The sequence below is a fragment of the Ischnura elegans genome, chromosome 9 (genome assembly GCF_921293095.1).
Source record: "Ischnura elegans chromosome 9, ioIscEleg1.1, whole genome shotgun sequence".
NCBI lineage: Eukaryota > Metazoa > Arthropoda > Insecta > Odonata > Coenagrionidae > Ischnura > Ischnura elegans.
The window spans coordinates 107,768,245-107,784,203 of NC_060254.1; the positions used below are offsets into that span (position 1 = coordinate 107,768,245).

Consider the following 15,959-nt stretch of genomic DNA (forward strand, 5'->3'; position numbering starts at 1 on the left):
TACCAAGCCTAAATTCCCAAAATTTACGCGCTGGTGTCGAAAATTTCCAGGATTAGATAATATGTATTGCATTGAAAACTCATCAACTTAGCAATAAAAATGTGACCAAGGGCAGTTAATTGGCAACCCAATGACGAAACGAGTATATTATGATATAAAATATATTTTATCACAAATATAGCAATACTTGAAAGGCACTTTGGGAACTGAATTCTCATATATCTAAGACAAATCTATGAGCGACATTATGAAAATAATTTAATGCAGACTTTTGCCATGCATGGCGTTTCGAGACGTTTTACCCCCGACGTTCCATGATTTCCCGGCACTCTGTACTCGTGGTCCCCTCACTATAGGACAACGCATTTGATAATATACGAAGAAACGAAAAACAAAGTGACTTCAGCCCAGAAATGGAATTCCCAGTCGAACAGAACAAATATTTTTGACGTGGAATGGAGATAATTTAAGCAACCCACTCACAGGAAGGAATGTATTGGATCCCAGCCATATAACACTGACTGCGGCCAATAATAATAATAATAATAATAAATTTATTGTTCTAGGACCTTGTCCTATGGAACATATCAAATTTTACAGTCAAGTCTCTACAGTGAACAACATAGAAAAAGTGAAAATACAATTTAACAGTATTAATGACAAATATATTACAGTATTTTAATTACAATCTTATTTTTCGAGTAAATAAACAAACATTTTCATTTTGAATTGATTAACTAATTAATTAATTAATTAATTTCTCGGTTTTTTATACTCCAGAAAAAGTTTTTTAGATTTTCTCCTTGTGTAACTGCGGCGAATTATGTCCCTTTAATTGATAATATTTTTATTACCGGGGTTATCCATGGAAGTTGGTTTCGTTTCGGAGTAAAACTTTTTAGTGGGACATGAATATCTAATAATTGATTTAAATTAATCATAAGGGTTGATACCTTGGTATCTACAGAATTGGTGGACATGAAGTCTGCCCATGGCATATTATCAAATTCTTCTTGAAAATTACGGAGAACAAATTTACTGAAATCGCGGTAGCAAATTACCTTCTCTTTCATTTTTGGCACCTTAAGATTAAATTTTATGTATATTAAATCATGATCAGATAAGAAAGGAACTGGATATTGGCCATGTTCCTTTATTTTAGAAAGGTCATCTATAATAAATTTATCTAATAGAGTACTTGATGTGAGCCGATGATGAGTTGGATGAGATGGTACTAAAGACAGATTGAACCTGAAACATAGGTCTCTTATGTAGTTACTGTCATGCGTAATCTTTAAAAGATCCGAGTTAAAGTCACCACAAATTAAGTATGTTATTATATGACGGAAGGAAGCCTGCCAGCGTACATTCAAAACATTCACTCAAGTAACCAACCTTAGGAGGTCTGTAAACAACACCGAGTAAAATCTTTCCAAGAGGACATGTTATTTCAACAAACATAAATTCAAGCTTGAAGTTTTCATTGACACAGGACAGTATCTTTCCATTGAGATTCTCTTTGATATATACACACACACCTCCACCACTTCGTTCCAACCTGTCGTTTCGTAACAATATATAATTATCCAAATTAACATATTCAGTGGGCACAGATGGTTTCAACCAGGATTCAGAAATTGCTATCACATGATAATCACCACAAACAAAGTGGTTACGAGTGGTCAAAGTGGTCATTGAAGGGCATGGAGATCGCCTTCGGTGCGTAAAAGAATTCGCTCACTCCCATCACATTCCCTTGCAAATATTTTCCCCCCTCTTATCCATAAGTATTTAAGTTTACCGTTCTTTTTAAGCTCTCTCGCCTTAGCATATACTTTACGATTCAAAGCACTGAGTGATTCATTGACATAGATGGGGTAGTTAGGGGAATCACTGAATCCAACATCTCTTGTTGAGAAACTCCTTTTTGCTTTTCGAGCTTCCAGTATTTCTCGTGCTAAATTCGATCTCATGAACCGAACCCGGATGGAAGGGGGTCTGTTGTTAGGTAAGTTTGAACGGGCCTTCAGTCTATATGCATAATCGACATCACTGGCATCTAACTTGACCCCAAGGCCCAGCCCAACTTGACAGACAAGGGTCTCCAATACCTCATCAGACTTAAATGGGATCCCGTGAATTTCTACGACATTCCGTAGAGAGTCCTGCTCCCATGTGTTCAACTGAGCTTCAAGGTTAGCGACTCGCTTCAACAAAATTTCATTTTCAGCCACCATACCGTCGAATTTACCACTTATATTTGATAGTGACTCGCTAATTAGAGAAATAGTTTTGCTATGTTCGTTGATTAAGCTTTCCCAGGTTGATATAATTTTCTTTAGTTCACTTATGTCGTTTTTTATAGAATTCACAAACTCACTTTGGTTTTCTTGGATTACCTTGACACGATCCAATAACTCCTTCAATATGGGATTGGAAACCTCACATTGACTCTTGTCATAGAGAGATCCAGGGTCCAGGGCTTTGATCGGGGTGTCATCACCGCGGGTGGAGCGACACTTCGCTATGCAGGTGGCGCAGTTCCAGGCACGACTAGTGTCCTCCAGCAGCTGCAAATCCGCGGCGTTGAGCGAGGCGCAAGCAGGGTGGAACACTTTTTCACAAGTGCGGCAGGTTACAGTTTTCTGCGTGCGCTTAAGAACTTGGCTGCATTGCGAACAGGCAGGCATGATGAAGATCACCAAAGAATACCACCAAAACCACCAGATGAAGATCACCAACAACACCACCTTAATACCGTCGGCTAGCACCACCTTATACTCAGGCAAATATTCGAGACTTGGAGGCACGACCAAGGCCGGGGAAACGCGTCCGTTCGCCAATAGCAGGAAGTACTCAAATTCATTGAAAACGTAGGTCCAATTACAAAGTTGTCTACGAAAATCATAAACATTAGACCAATGTGCAAATACATTACCTGTGACGAATGTTTTGTAAGAAAATACACTTCCAGACCGAAACAGTCCAGTCGTCTACTGCAATGGGCTTAAAGGTTTCGCTATCCCTGTTGTACTTCTCACTATTCGTCCACTTACAATGCACTTTTCAGATCCAAAACAGACAACCTATCCCTAAATTTAAAGACAATCATGAAGAAAATATTGCAAATAGGTTAGACATCATTCGACGTAAAAATTTCAGTCCAAATACCATCCGCATTAGTAAGTAAACATATTTCTATTAACTTAATCCTGCAGTTTAAGTCCACTACGTCGCCATTTTCAATCGGTAAAGTTTTTTTGCTTTATTCAAAGCATACATTTGCTAATGATACAATAGAAAACCTTGCCCGAATGCCAAAATGGTATGATTCATAGCTCAATATTATTCAGGTGTGAGTGACTTACACACTAATCCTGACCCCATAAATCTTGTCTGCATGCCTAGTAACTGGGAATCTACCCTAATTTCCCTGCAAGACCAAAAGTATCATCATTGGTAGTAAAATTTGTGTCAATAGAATTGTACTTGATACCCTGCCAAAGATAATTGTTAAAGGTGTCGAAATTGATTTTTCTGATAGTGTTACTAACTTATGAGTTACACCATATAAAACCTTATTATCATGGAATGAACACATAAAATCCATTTCGCATAGGGTCTTAAAGACTCTATATCAGTTAAAACAATTGAGACACCTTATCCCCGTCCCTCTTCGCCAAAAATTAGTTGACACTCTTATTTTCCCTCATATAGATTATTGCTGCGTGGTATATTCTGACCTTACAAATGAACTAAATCTGAAACTGCAGAGGATTCAAAATTCCTGCATAAGGTATATTTTTGACATCACATATTATGAACATGCGATGTTGCTAAAGTCAATAAAATCAGATGTATTTATGAGTTCATACGTTTGTCGTGCTGATAATTATATATATACATATGTATTTTTTGTTCTACCCTGTCATATATTTAGTCGCATTCTGTAAAATCTATGTATGATGTAAATCTACTTATTCTTGTAATATGTCTGACTCTATTATATTTATAACCATATATGTTCCTAAGGGACAAACTGGTCCCGGAATAATAAATTTCATTTTCTATTATATTCTAAGCTAACCACTCTCCTCTCCAGCCACGAACACTCGACTTCTTATTCCATCTTCGAATGCACACACTCCCTCCTCCGCATCCTTTTGTGTCCGTCCATTTGCACATGAACAGAAGAACACATTCGCTACCTCCACGCCTCTTATCTCTCTTTTAAAACTCCCGTCTCGAGCCCTCCACCCACCCATGACTCCCTTAGAGCAAGCACCTCGCGTCTCCTCCTACGCCACCCACGACTTCACTCCTCTTCTCGCCCGCATCTCGCAATCCGCTGCGACTCTTTCTTTTCTGAGCCCACGTAGGCACTCCCCTTGACCCCTTGACCAAATCGCAAGGGTCCACTCCACCGCTCCCGTTGTCCTTGCTCGCAAGATTTTATCAATCCCTTTCTTTCTCTAGAAGTGCTCGTTCTCCGTCCGTTTACCAACTACGCCTTCATTGTAGTCGTTGGCTTCTGTTCGGGGGGTCCCTGGTTCCAACCCTGAATAAATACTTCGGACACCCAAAATAAAAACACTATTGCGGTAGAAGGTTGCCCAGGAAATGGAACTTACCCCATACAATGAGCGTGTGTGAAAACTCGCAGTTCTGTGGCTAAGTATGGGGTTAGCTATAGCCTTACCTATCCCAACCTTCCACAGGGTGCATCTGAAGAGTGAGCGACGCAACGGAGCAGACGACGGTCCATTTAACGTACAAACACTTTGTCACTACAGGGTCACAAAGAGAGTTAACTTTATCCCTAAAATTGCATTTATAGGACTACGATGACACTCTTTTAGGTTTTTCAACCTGGTTTTTATCATAACGTTCCTGAGTGCCGTGTAGTCATCAGAAGAGTGAAGATAATTGAGAGTTGGTTATTTTTTCAGGAATATTTTTCGAGATCAGAGCCAATGAATAATTTTGAAATTCTATGCTGGGTTGGATAATAATATCATATCATAAATATTGGTCAATAACTAGGTATGAGAAATCAATGCGTCGAGACGTCTTCTTAAAAATAATAATGCGTTTTATTCGCCGGGAAAGCACCAAATCTCGTCAAATCTTTACATGCTGGCTAAAACGCTACAAATGTTTGTGCGTAATGATATCGGTCGTTACTTTGATTCACTGGCTAATACGTTGGGATCAAAATTGATCTCGTTTTTCACAAACGATCTGCACATCGCCGCATCCACGAAGAAGTTCTTTCAAACAGCTGAGTAGCATACAAAACTAACGGTTTTCTTATTTCTATTCGCAGTTCTTTGAATGCCTTCAAGGCACCTTGAGGCACAAATTCCGAAATCAAACTCAGGAATGATTCAATTATCATTCTGGTAGCTATAGCGAGAATTATCTGAGATAAAATTCATAACAGAACCAAAAAAAAAATATTTCATGTTTTTAACCCTCGCATAAGTTAACTATTGTTGGTGAACGCTATAGAACTCCGCGTAAAAAAGCGCCAAATTCAGTGATCCTCGCTTTGATGCGGATTTTTTTAAAACTTCAACCAAAAATGAATGATGCAATTTGGGGTAGATTAGTGCTTATAAGCAAATTTTTGCTTCGATATCATTCAAAATCCAACATTTTGATTAAGTATATTATCTGCTCTCGTTAAATGGGTGTTATTAAATTAAACGTAAATGGCCAGTACACAAAAAAAAATATTCAACGACCCACGCTCGAACTGTAAAATTAATATTTATTGGAAACCTTTTAAACATAATTCATGCAAATGAAAACGCAAAATAAATATTTTTTATAAACGATCACGCGGACATTTTACTTTTTTCTACTAATCGTTCGCAATTTTCATTGAAGGCCATTGATTACAGCCTCATTTCAGCCACAAATTCCACAGGGATGACCACGAGTTGGAAAAAACTCAATGCATTTACGATACGGCCGTATAATAATTGACTGTATTTAAAACAATGATTCGGAAGCATTTTTTTTACCGATACGACACGTTCAGTGATTGAGAAAATAAATTAGCTGCCTTTATAATGAAGCAAAGAATTTATTTTGTTGTTTTATTTCAGCAAGATGATTATATTTTGGCGAATAACATGCTGGGATACACCGCTTCTTTTTCTGAAAAAATTTCCATCCTTTTAAATTGCATTTACCACCATTTTGAATGGAGATTGAGCAAATTTGTGTGATAAACTATATATATTAATTATTCTGCTGTAAAGAGAACTACATCCACAAACGGCAGTCACATAACAGCTACGATAACCAGCATAAATGACCCAATAATAATAATTCAAATTCCAAAACAGTAAAAGTCCATTCCGGAAAAAAATGAGACATTACATTCTCTGCACCTACTTATTCACAGCTACCGAAGAACATCTTTTCAACTTTTGTCCAAAATAAACCATTATATGATTTTTGCATAATTTATATTACAGTACATTTTTGATTTGAACCTGTTGACCATTTGTACTTCCCAGACCCTCGTAAGAAAAAGTGATAGGTATTCACAAATCTCTGGAAAATAGTTTCTCATAAAGCCGTAAAAATTGTTGAGCAGTTAAAATTTTAATATTTTACGACAAAATAATTTTCTGCTGTCTTCCCTAATACTTTCTCAGCAAAATTATTAAAACTTCTGGGAATAAATTATATGTTTTGAGTATAATATGTAAATCTAGTCTTATTGGATTAAATTGACACACTGGGGCATGGTAGGATTTAAGGATTGTTCGGTTATGCTTCTGTTAAATCCAAAAAGAGTGCAAAAATCGAAAGAGAAACTGCACTATCCTCAAAGACATTATCACATTGTAAATATCAAATAAAATATATTCCTATGATACATATGTTTCAGATTCATTGACCAATTTCATTCCACATTTTCCTCTGTGTCATCCATAAGGATGCTAAATGAATACAGTGTAACTTTGGCCAGGTAAGTGTCATAATTGTTCAACCAAACACTCCAGAACTTGGCGAAATAAATATTAATAAATACATGTTGAAATCAGAGCATTTGTGAAACTAAAATTTTATTTTATTTCATATGAAAACAGTCCATTAACACTTAAATGCCATTATTCTCGAGACGTGCAATTTTTCCAGACAGTCAATCATTTGAATCTAAAAACAAACTTATTGAAGCCCGGGGTTTCCGGCCGGCCAATCGATCTATGTGGCAATGCGGACGAAGAATTATATGATCCAGTTCAAGCGCTTAGGTAGCTTCCTAATTCAAACTTCGTCTCTGCTGCATGAGTTTGTTCACGCCTTACTTTGCACTCATCGGAGCAGCAAAGTCCCATTGCCGCCTCTCGTGCCTATACTCAACCCATGCATGCCATAAATAGAGGCGGCTGAAATTCAATGAAAATTCAGAATGATTTCGTCCTCTAAACCCTCAATTTGTTGTTTGAAACCATTAAGTAAACATTATGGCACAATCAATAAGTTTTATTGAGATGACAGGGTTTTGATATAAATGAATAAAAAAAATCAACTGCCTCAATGATGCGATGAATACGAATTTGCATGGATGTTAAAATATTATTTGAAATCTTTTTCAGACCAGTTAATTATTTTTTTCGTGCATAAATATAACGCATATTCGGTAATGTTTCAGGAGACCATCGCTTACGCCACAGACGTTTGCGTCTCTCCTTTTGGGTTCAGCGACTTAAGACGGAAACTTTTTCTGCTTCTGTCTTTGCTCAGGCGCGCTTTCCTTCCTCCTCTTTATTGCACCTCCAGACAACCCCTTCCCCCCTCTCTCTCTCACCCCCAACCCTTGAGACCCTGAACCCTTTCCTCCCCTGCCTCGTTAAATAACTCCCTTCTCAGCAGACGGCCATGTGTTCCTTTCATAAGTAATGGAGCCACCCTGAAAGTCTTGGGACATCTTTGTGAAGCAGCCTTTTTGGACGTGGTTGTTATTCACGCCCTCTGGGGGCAGTTATCTTTTAATCGGTCCTCCTTAAAGTCTTAAAGCGCGCGAGACATTCCACTCGCTCGAAGACAACGTCTGCGCTGACACACCAGGGAGCTTCTTGCTCTTCATTACAACTCTGACCGAGGCCTTGTCGGCAGTTCGCTGTCTTTCTCTTGCTGAACTTGTCCTTCTTTAATTAATTAATCGTACCGCGCGAATAAAACGACGCGTAGCCCTAGCTGCGAGGGAATTCATGGCGAAAAGACCGCCACTCTCCTCGAACAGCCTTAGATTGGAGAGAGAGAGAGTGTAAGAAAGCATTCGGGGGGCTGTTGCACTCTTCATGAAAAAACCTTGGAAATTCAGAGGAGGTGAACAGAAGAGACTTTGAGACGCGGTGCTGTTGGCGAGCGCTGAAGATGAAATGAGCGGAGAGGGTGTAAGAGGAGGAGGCGAGCCCAAGAATAGGATTCTGCATGTGTACTGAAATATCGGAATGCCCGCATTTGGGTCTTAAGGCCGTTTTACACGGTGCACGGAATTGCGCAATCCGACGTACGTGCGAAGGCGCAATCAAAATTGCGTCATTTAAAGCGGCGAATTGCTAGAACACATGCGAGAATACGAGATGCATGGATACGAGACGGCAAAATAGTCCCTGTTCTAATTTCGTTCATGCATTCACGCAATTCCACGCCACTTTAGAAATTAATGCACCTCTAACCTGCGCAATTGCGTGCCCCATGTAAAACGGCCTTTAAGGCTGTTCTATCCTAATTCAAAAATCCAAATTTAACGGTCGCCAGTTTTTAGTTCCAAAGACAGCCGCTAAGGCCAGTGGAATGGGAAGCCTCCCTAGGTGGAGGAGAGTAGTCGCTGTTCGAAGGAGAAAAAGGAGGGGTCGAGCTTCGCTCCGACCGAAAAAAAACACCCGACGCTGTATCAAATTTCACGGTGGATGGGGCGATATTGAGAATGGTCAGGATGCGGAGGTTGACATTTGCTCTCTGGTGGCATTAGTCCCATCTCAGCTACTCGGTTGACGTTTCTCGGCAGAATCCATATACGCACGCTCTCGACGAAGCTAGCAAGTACGGGTGGCTTCTATGAATAATGGCAATTACTTGCATTGTTCTCTCCTTATTCAACTCTCCTAGAAGGGGAGAGCTGGTCAACATCCACATCACAAAATTATTGAGTGCTATTCAAACCATCGTAAAAGTCAATTACGCTAACCGAAATGCGCGTACTTCGTGAATCTTTTTTAAAAGTACAACTTGATATTTTTTAAAATAATTTTTATGATAATCCCCAGTATGAATGAAATAGTAACCAAAGCGCTACGGAGACAACACTAATGAAATTGAAAATGACAAAGGAAGAGAAAAAGTGAAATTCAAATCTGATTATAAATATTTGGCAATAAACGCACAAACATCGAAACACTGGTTTACGCCGAAGCTTGAAGAATCGCAATACTGAATGCATGGGAATAAAAAGGAACAAAACCACTAAAAACGATTACAACCATTAAATATTAACCAACACCACCGCAACGTAAACGGATATAGTAGTCGAATCAGTTTTGCTTCGAGGGGATGAGAGAAAAGTGGAAATGTATTGCACAGACGATGTTGCGATAATTGGCGTCTCTTCCCTTCGCGAAGGCCTTTGAGAATCCGTAGTAACGATTGCCCAAAATAGCAGACACCGCGAGGGAACTTTCACCCCGTCTGCCCCCCCCCCTCTCCTCATCTCCTCCTCCTCCCACCACCCTCCCATCCTACTCGAATATCCTTCATCCTGCAATGCGGTGGGTGTCTACTCGCGGAATATTCCGTACCTCGAGAGGACCAACGACCATCTTCAACCCTAAATGAATGATAACCATATCTTACAGACACCAACATACTACGGAAGATCAGAACATATAAATAAAATAAGAGAGATAGATTGTAGCACAGACAGATTCAGAATGTCTTTTTTTCCACGATCAATAAAAGATTATAACGGAAGCGATAAAACTCAATTTTCTTTTTATTCTTCTTCTTATTTCTTTTCTTAATTTCATTTTTATTTCTAACAATATATTAGTATAATTTGTTAGTATACGTGACATTTTTGGACTGTGTGGTGTGCATGTGGGAGTCCAATCGCATACTGCATGCTGGTGATTGATCACCCCCTGCCAATCACCCTAGAGGTGGCTCGCAGGGTATTATGTAGATGTAGATGTAAAGTAAGGGCCACATTTTGAAATTTTGTTTTTCATTCAAAATAATTTCTTGGCTGTCGCACCGAGGGGAACTTGCGAAAACCAACAATTCTCCTAAATTGTGAAGCTTCATCCCAAAAGACTGAAAAAAATGAGTGACATGAACGTCTTAGCTCATATCTTACGTTAATCATCGTAAATATTTTCATTGCAGTGGAATAATGTTACTTTCTAGTTATGAAGCTAACTCCATCCGTTTGTTTGTGGCAACAAAATCACCATCTGTGTTCGCGTCCGGGTGAAATATACAATATTTACTCTAGGCAGTAACAAGTGTCATACAACGTAAGTGTAAACCCAAGTGATATATAAGTCAAAGTATTAGAAATTAAAAAAATAAAGAGAATTTTGCACCTGTGTGAGCGATAGCGTACGATAACACTTTTTCACGCAGTGCTTCATATTTTGCGCGTTAAAATTTCCCTAGAAGTACTCTTAGTGTTAAGATGGTCACTTCCTCAATGATTGCTATGCAGTACCTCAAAATTGCGCTTCTCATTTCACAAGCCCTCGATGTCCGGCGTTCACACTTCCACGCGATTCGATGTAATTACCCTGGAAACCTTTTGTTGTCCACGCCGACATTCAGTGTGTTTAGGGGTAGGTCATTGTGAAATAAAACCGTACATGTGATGGTTTTGAGGCTTTCCTTATGGTGTATTTTCCACCATCATCAGGAATAACATGCCTTATGAAAGGAGCACGATGTCCAATAAAATAAAAAGCATGCGGATCAGGCTTAATGATTGAACGTCACGCTCATATCAAGCAAAATGAAAAGTATATATATACTCTACTATATAATGAGTAAAAATATATATATACTCGGTAAGCAATAAAGTAACCACTATCATCAAGAGTCTAAGAATAAGTATGAGCTATTACTGAGGCATTAGTCTTAACCATGTTCGTTATTTATAAAAAATAATCCATCGAATATGATTTAAACTATGATATTTCAAAAAAGGTTTTCTGTTACTAATACGGGTTATTAATGTTTTCTTTAATAAATATATTAATGGGTTAAGTTAATCTAATCTTTATTTTGTATCTAAAAAATGACAAAATCCAAACAATTGACAAAAGAAAATTTTAAGAGGCCACAAACATTTGAAATTATTAACGTCGTTTTGACAAAAGCATAACCGACGAATCGTGCTTTCGATTTTCAAGAGAAAAATAAATACTTTCACGAGAAAAATAAAATCATTAGAGCCAGTTGAAAATTTTTTTTTGAAATATCCTTATATTCTAATTATAAACAATTAAAATCACGCAATCTTACCATTTCACGTGAAAATTTCCTTAAACGTGATCCAGTGAAAGTGACGTTCACAAAGAGCGACACATAGAAGCACTAGAAATGGGCAAGTTTCTCCTAGCTGCGACTTCGATGGCACTCGATCAAACAGCTCTCTATGCCATTCGCCTTGAAGTGAAGTACGTACTATTTCTCCAACTTAAATGCGGCCTCTCCAGGGATCACTCTCCTTCGCTGGCTCTCAAACGAGTGATAGAATGCTTCTAGATAATAATCGTGCATGTGGGGCTGGAGATTGACGTACGTAACTATGTTTTAGCAGTTTCAAAATAAATAATGAAGTGCTAAATAGAATTTGAAACATTAAGGGTTAATAAAACAAAGAAATTGCTTTGCAAGATATAATAAAAAGAAAACTTACACAGTGTAGAGTAAAATTTGTTTCCTTTTGAATACTTAACGAACTGACTTCAACTAGTGGTATTGACGACTACAGTGTATGTTCCTCCCTCATACTGATGAGCAATACCAGCTTCTCCAAAGCTTTGAGCTGATGAAATTTATCACTGATTCAGAGCACTGTAAATTCTTCAATAATAGTTATTGAAAGGCTTGAAAAGAAGTAAATTTTGGATGTAATATTTTAAATGATACTGGAGAGTATAACGTAGAACTCAGTGCAGTCTGGAAAGCAACATAATTTGAACTGATATTGACATGTTCCTCTGAAAATAATCCCCAGGATAGGAGGATGGAATGTCTAATATATACTGATTTCAACATAGGTAAAAATGAACTTTATCATGAAGTTATTTTTACGATAGATGAAATACACAACTATACAATGGAAATATTAACAGAATATCATACACATGTTTAAAGCAAAATATGTAGAGCATTTGATAACGAATAACGACCGTTTTGCTGTCTGTGGAGTCTAATTGCTAACGAGAATAATGACGATGGACTAGTAATGATTCACATAGGTCAAAAGTTTTGGGGCAATTGTTATGAGTGTAAATCCTTTCAAGAGGGCCGCCGTCCTAATTAAAAATCAAAGATCTTCTCCATTGTCAAGATGCCCCAGAATATCTTGGAGCATGAAACACTAAAAAAAGGGAGAAAAATGTTTTCACATTAAATCGATTCCAAAAATATTTTTATTATTTTTGTTTCAAATTCTATTGAGCCCCAAATTCCCAAAAACGTCTCCTTTCTCTCATTTGTGTAAAAATGTGGCAAATCAGTGAGAATACCAATTTGAAAATATTTGGTCACAAAACATGCACGACTCTTCAATCATTTTGCTGCCTGATGACAATTAATATCAAAGAGAACGAAAATGATTCACGAAAAAACTTCCTATGAAGCGCAATAAACAAAGGAAACCGATAGACATCAGGAAGTTGATGTTATGTTCGTATGGAAAAAATATCGCAAAAGCGATGACAAATGGTTTAATTTTGGCCTCTTATCGATTCGTCAAAATGAAAAATTAATGAAGTATGTTAGATCGAACGTTTAGGTGATTTTAGGAATTCACTTCAAAACCCCCCTGTAGGTATGTGGTAACGAGTGCCACTCGTAAGTTGCATCTAAATGTGGAGATGAGCCAAGAATTATGCTATCGATTCTCTCTTCGCAGACATTTCCGTAACGCACCGAACTCACGAGTGCCTGGCCGTGAATTCCGGGCATGAGAATAATACAAAGGAAACAAATTGACTAATAAACGACCAATATTAGGTGAAATGTTTTTCAAATTTAATGCCAATAATTATGCCTTAGGTTAATAAATATTATTTTTACCTTCATGGTGCATAACATATATGAAGGCCTCTTGGGGTTCATGAAAAGCTTACTAAAAGTTTTCCGGGATATAAGCGAATATAACTATATACAAAAAAAATATAGAACCCCAGAAATCATAGCGGTAAAGCGTTTGCGAATACTTCACTTTGAGAAAAGGAGTCGTTAACTAGTTGTATTGAATACGGATGAAGATATATAAATGGCTAAATGAAATTCTTCTCAATCCATCCTCCGAGAAGCATTGAACTTCAGAAAAATGAGTCCATACCCGTATTTCGAACATTTACTCATGACTCATAGATTGTTGAAACATTTCCTTTCTCGAAATGACTTGGGTGAGGCACTGATCCTTTGAAAATGTGTGGTGCCTGTGATTTGAAAGCGTGAGGGTGAGGAGGACAAAACGAAAGAGGCATTTGGATAAGCAGCGGAGGGGGTGGGCGCAAGGGGAATTGGAATTAGCGAAAGCAATGGGTGGAAGTGGGGGGCGGATCGCTGCCGTGGTTATGACGTCTTCCCCAGGGGGATTCGGAGTCAGCCGCGTGGCGATGCAGCCCATCACTCACCTGTTTTGCGCGCTAATCCCTCACCGGTTGAAATTTAACGAAGCCACTTTGCCTTGATGAAGTCACGAGTCCTGAGCTAAAGTAAAACTGATCGCCGAGTGTATCTCTCCGGGGACATGCGATATGGCACGTACGCGCTGCAAATTGAAAATTACTTCGCTTCCCTTCAAGCAAGAGAGTCATCGGATGTATCGTGAGAGAATAGAAGGCAATCATGAAAAATCTCATACGGAAAAGTTTTTTCTCCTCTAAACTCATGTCGAGTTCCGAATATCTATGCAACGCATTTGAAAATGGGAGTATGTGCAATTGACTTTGGAATTCATATCGCAGGCAAGGGAGTCGTCAAATCCCATGTAGTAATGGATGTAAAGAGGTCATGGAGCGTAAAACTGCAAAAAGCAGCTTCTAATTGCCGATACATAACAGCTTCTTTTATGTGAAATTAACCTCCAACTACGAGTAAATTGATTGCTTTTTGAGCAGTGATTCTTCTAAAGCTTTTAGTAAAGTATAGGAAATAATAGAAAATGAGCAAAAAATAAGATGTGAGGACTCCATTTATTTCAATACGAATGGAGAATTAACTAGTTGAGCTAACTCAGATTCTATTCAATATGCTACAAACTGCATACCTGATTCAATAATAAATAACTAAATACCTAATGCGAGTTTTAATAGTAAGTGCCTAAAAAATTCACATTCCATGAGCAATTCAAAATTTTAATGGAGGCCTAAATGAAGTATTTAGATTGTAGGTATATCTTCAGCTAAATTAAATTAATGATAGACTATTTGGAAGATAATGCAATAAAATGAAATTAAAGTTAAAAGAAAATAACATACGGAAAATATTATTTAACTTTTCTTGGGTACAATGATAGTTATAATTAAATACGATCGGAATAAAATAATTGATATAAAATGCATAGTAATAAAACCGATGGGAAATGGACAAATTTCAATAAAAATGGAAAAAAAATATTCTCTAGAGGTAGAAGAGTGCTTCTTTAGAACAGCTATTCTTAATCTAAGTTTTTTGCGTAAAAGGCACATTGATAGTGTAGTTTGGAATGATTTGGAGAAAACGATTCAATGGGATAGGTAGATGAATGATATGAAATGATGAAAGGCATGGTTATTGTGAATCCGTGGTAGTGAACGTGCCTCATTACTAAAAGTTTACTCTCGGAAACGATATAAACTCTTATGAAAAATGCTATAAATGATTACATAAGATTAAAAGGCATAGTTTTCGAGCAGAGAATATGTTCATTTTAAATGTGGACTTTCATCTTTTGCTACGGAATATGAGAATCTTCAATTTTACTTAAGTTTGATTCAGATCATAACCTGTGACATATTTATCAACTTCAAAGAGAGGCAAAAAATCTCAATGAAAGAGCTTTAAACTCTAAACTGGACATCGTAACCTACTGATGATGCAAAGACTAGTAAAGCCAAACAATTGCGTAAATGCTTCAGAGGTTTCAGTCATGATGGTAAAGAGCCAGCCTACTACATTCCATATTACTTTGCCAATTCAATCGATAATTACCAAAAAAATTGATTGAGAAAAATATATTATATTCATGTGCAAAATTATAAAGAGATTGATAGTTGAAATACGAGGAAAATATTTATCATTACTTGAGTAATTTTTACCAATGAATGCCCGGTATAAGCGACATAGGTGGGTATAAAGTTCAAGGTTGAAAATGTAGGAATATATTATTTCTGCTAGGAAGATGAACGGTTCATAACGGATCGATGCATTGCCATTACTAAGCCAAAAAAATTAATGATAATTAATAAAAGATAATGAATTTGCCAGTGACAGAATGTTCTCACTGTTTAAGTTTTGCCTTTTTTCAGTGGGTTTATTTATTTTTTATTTACACTGATACTGATAAAAGCTTTTCTGTCTGTTTGGTAGTTGGCCAACTTTTGCATTTATTTTGTTCCAATCATTTTTCATTAATCATTATCCTTGAAAATGAAAAATGAATTTCCAAACAAATCAGAAAACATGTAATTTGAAATGAAATTTAATATGAAATTTTT

General features: G+C 37.4%; 2 protein-coding genes across 2 annotated transcripts in view; both read right to left on the reverse strand.

The window, feature by feature from the left end:
- Positions 1 to 15,959, reverse strand: part of LOC124165207 (thrombospondin type-1 domain-containing protein 7A-like) — a 1,035,737-nt gene that overhangs the window by 432,616 nt on the left and 587,162 nt on the right. The window lies entirely within an intron of this gene.
- On the reverse strand, positions 1,692 to 2,690 carry LOC124165033. The gene has a single exon (XM_046542271.1). It carries the CDS (start codon positions 2,688 to 2,690, stop codon positions 1,692 to 1,694), a length of 999 nt encoding a protein of 332 aa, XP_046398227.1.